Source organism: Pinus tabuliformis, chromosome 7 (assembly GCF_031772625.1).
Source record: "Pinus tabuliformis cultivar Carrire ecotype Pingquan chromosome 7, CPIR1, whole genome shotgun sequence".
In the NCBI taxonomy this organism is placed as follows: Eukaryota; Viridiplantae; Streptophyta; class Pinopsida; order Pinales; family Pinaceae; genus Pinus; species Pinus tabuliformis.
Window position 1 is genome coordinate 582,755,358 of NC_142293.1, and position 3,409 is coordinate 582,758,766.

Here is a 3,409-nt window from a genome sequence, read left to right on the forward strand (position 1 = left end):
TTTTGCCACCTTCAAAAAAAAAAAAAAAAAATTAAAAAAACATAAAAATAAAAAATTAATAAAATTTTATATTTACAGACTTCTAAATATTTAAGAACAACGTATTACATTAATTTTGAAATACCTTATTTAAGAGCAACGTACTACATTAATTTTGAAATATCTTAAATTAATAGATTTTTATGATAACAAATTGTTTCAATTAACCAAACAGAATAGAAATATCTTGAATTAATGGATTTTCATGATAGCACTGTGAATGCTGTGTAGGTATTTCCATGATTGACTTAGTATCGCATTGATCCCAGCAAAATACAGTGTCCTACCCGTTTAAATTATGGTTTCTTTCGAATTTATTAGCGAAGGCGGAATGTCAAGGTCGGTGAATCTATATTTGCTGCGTTCAGCGATTTTTTGGGAAGTCGTGAAATCATCAAACATCTCAAGAAATGGCATTTAAATTTAATAATTTGTTGTATTTAATTGCCACCACTCGTAAGTTTAACTGCCAACAATCTAATTCAAAACTCAAAATTCTAGCCTAAGGAAAACCACTTCGTTGGCACAATTTTCATGTCGGAAAAAATGGTTTTAAAGTGAACTTTACATATTAAATGAATTTCTCTTGCTCCACCCGCAAATCCCTCCCTCCGTCCATCCCGTAGGAAATGTTATACAAATTAAAGACTATGGAATTCTGGTGTGGAGTTCAATTTCCTCACCAACGCCCTCGTTACGATTTGCATGTCTCGTTGGGAGGCCTTGAAGAGCCACGCAGGAAGGCGTGGAAGATCTTCGTTACAATTTCCATGTCTCGCTGGGAAATCTTCGACCGTAACGGAGGGCTGGAAGCACCAGGCGGCCAAGGTTTGTTCCCTCAATACGCTTCTGTTAGAGGGAATTGACAGCTTTGGGTTCTATTTTGGGAACTTTTTCATGGCGGTGGTATTAATTGTAACAATATTTTCGGTAAAAATCACATAAAATAAAATCCGGTTAACATGTTTTGAACTAACTAATCTACCCAAGCAGAGGAATGGCCCGGTTTCCGTCGCGGCCCGGAAGAACCTCCGGCTCCGGCCACCGGCAATTCCTCCGCCCAGCTCCACCACCCTCCGCATTTAATGATGTCTGACAAGAGTTCCATCGCTGTCTTACCACCATTCACACCTCAATTCGAATTTGGGAATTAACCCCTCAATTCGAATTTGGGAATTAACCGCGGGCTACATTCGACCCGGCACTCCCTTGCACCTCACCAAGTCACCAGAGCAAGCAAAACCAGAAGGGCAAGAACAGGTTCAAGGCTGCGAGCTGTGGCATCTCATTCATTCATGCAACCATCGTTTGCATTCTCTCTGCTCACGACATGCGCAGTAACCCATGGAAGCTTGATGCACCCAACACAGATTTAGAGAACAAAATCATGGAGTTCAGCGCTGCATATTTCGTTGTGGACTTGCTCCACTATTTGCTTGCCAACCCATCTGATCACCTCTTTATATTTCACCATATTGCAACTTCCTTCTACCTAGTAACTTGCAGGTACTATGCAGGCCATGGAGGGCTCTTGGCCATCTCTCTGATCGCTGCAGGGGAATCGACGACTCCATTACAGAATGTGTGGACTATTTCTCGTATGGCTAAAACGGAGTCTGCCTTGGCCAACATGATCTATAGTTCTGTTTCTCCATTTTTCACTGTGTATTTTACCGTGGTGAGGTGCATTGTTGGGCCTTGGTTGGCATGGAAGTTGGCCTCCTTCTACTTAGCTGGTAAGGTAGATGCCGTTATTCCTTACTGGATGGCTAGTTCATGGATGGTTACTGTTATTCTGGCTCTTTTCGGGAGCACCATCTGGGTTTACAAGCTCTGGACAGGTTTGATCCATTTCTATGCAAAGAGAGGGACTCCGAAGGGCAAGCTTGGAGCCCAGAAAGAAGAGTAAGCATAGTGGAGCTTGATCCAATTGTTATAACTACAATGCTTTTAGTTGAATTAACCAATTTTCCTGTATTTTTCTTTGTGTAGGTGTAGTATTTTAACCGTTCAAATTGATAATAATAGTTTGCTTCTAGGCCCATTTGTAAAGTATTGTACTTCAGTCAACAAACTCTAGAAACAAAAGCCATGGTGCTATTCAGTAGCAATTTTCAAGATTTTGGTGTTGTGTATTTTTTAAATTCTTGCGCAATCCTCAGAATTGGGGCAATTTTTTTCATTATCTTTAAAAGCCTGATAGGAAGATTACTAAAAGGGATGCAAAAACCATCATTACATCGAATTAACATCCCCAGGTTTCCCCACTATCGACGTATGCCAGGGCAAGTGCACCAGATCTAGATTGTACATTAGCTTTATAGAAAATTTCTTCAAGCAATCAGATGATATGAAAATTGAATGGCTATATAATTGGAAATTGAAAATCCACCAATTATAGGTACCCTTTGTCTGGACAGATCTTCAAACATTTTGGAAACATTTTGGTACAGAGGAGGTGAGAAGTTCTTTAAGCACTCATAGAGTTGCACACAAAGTGGGGGAGTTGGAGTGAGTAGAATATTGGTCCTACAACCAATCAAGCAATATGTTAGAACTGAGCATGGGGCTCTCCTCCACTGTGGCACAGATCATCTCTTACGCTACTAAAAATTACCCTGATTACCTGCCATACATTCCAGATAGATTTATAGTAGTACCAAGGATCCTTGAAAAGGAAGACCTATCAATAAAGTTATAATGTAAAAATACCCATAAAATGGTCTTATATCCAAGTCTGACCTCCTTAGCAAACTTGCACCTCCAAATAGGCATAGCTGCAATTTTGATCTGTTAGTCCGGTTTCATGGAGCTTTCCTTTAGTTAGGAGTGCCATATAGGCATAGCTGCAATTTTGATCTGTTAGTCCGGTTTCATGGAACTTTCCTTTAGTTAAGAGTGCCATATAGATAATGAACCAGGCAAGGAATCTCATCCTAAACGAAACCTTTCATCACAAATAGCTAGCGCACTTTTGTGTCACAAAAGCATGGTCAAGCTACGATTCTAGTTCCTGTTTTATGACGCAGGTTGCTTTAGTTGGGAGTGACATGGACCGAATGAACCATGAAAGTAATCACATCTTAAAGGGAAACCTTGCATTACAACCAGATAGAGGAAACTTTTGTGCCGGTTGTGTGCCATTCATGTTTGTCATCATTCGAATACCATTTTCTATTTAAGTTTACTTTCAATAAAAGGTTTAGGGGTCATCTTTTTATACAAGTTTACTGGCCTGCACATTAAGATAGGTGCCTAATAACTCTATCTCCAAAGACTGTCCTGATTACCTGCCACGCATTCCATATAGATTTGTGGTATCACCAAGGATCTTTGAGAAGGACAGCCCGCCAATATAGTTATGATGTCA

At 39.8% G+C, this 3,409-nt stretch overlaps 1 protein-coding gene across 1 annotated transcript; it reads left to right on the forward strand.

The window, feature by feature from the left end:
* The first annotated feature begins 689 nt into the window (after positions 1-689).
* Positions 690-2,345, forward strand: LOC149248769 (TLC domain-containing protein At5g14285-like). Its single transcript, XM_089451003.1, has 3 exons — positions 690-867; positions 1,033-1,151; positions 1,271-2,345. The coding sequence occupies exons 1-3, from the start codon at positions 690-692 to the stop codon at positions 1,946-1,948; spliced, it is 975 nt and encodes a 324-aa protein (XP_089307129.1). The 3' UTR covers positions 1,949-2,345.
* Positions 2,346-3,409: the final 1,064 nt, after the last annotated feature.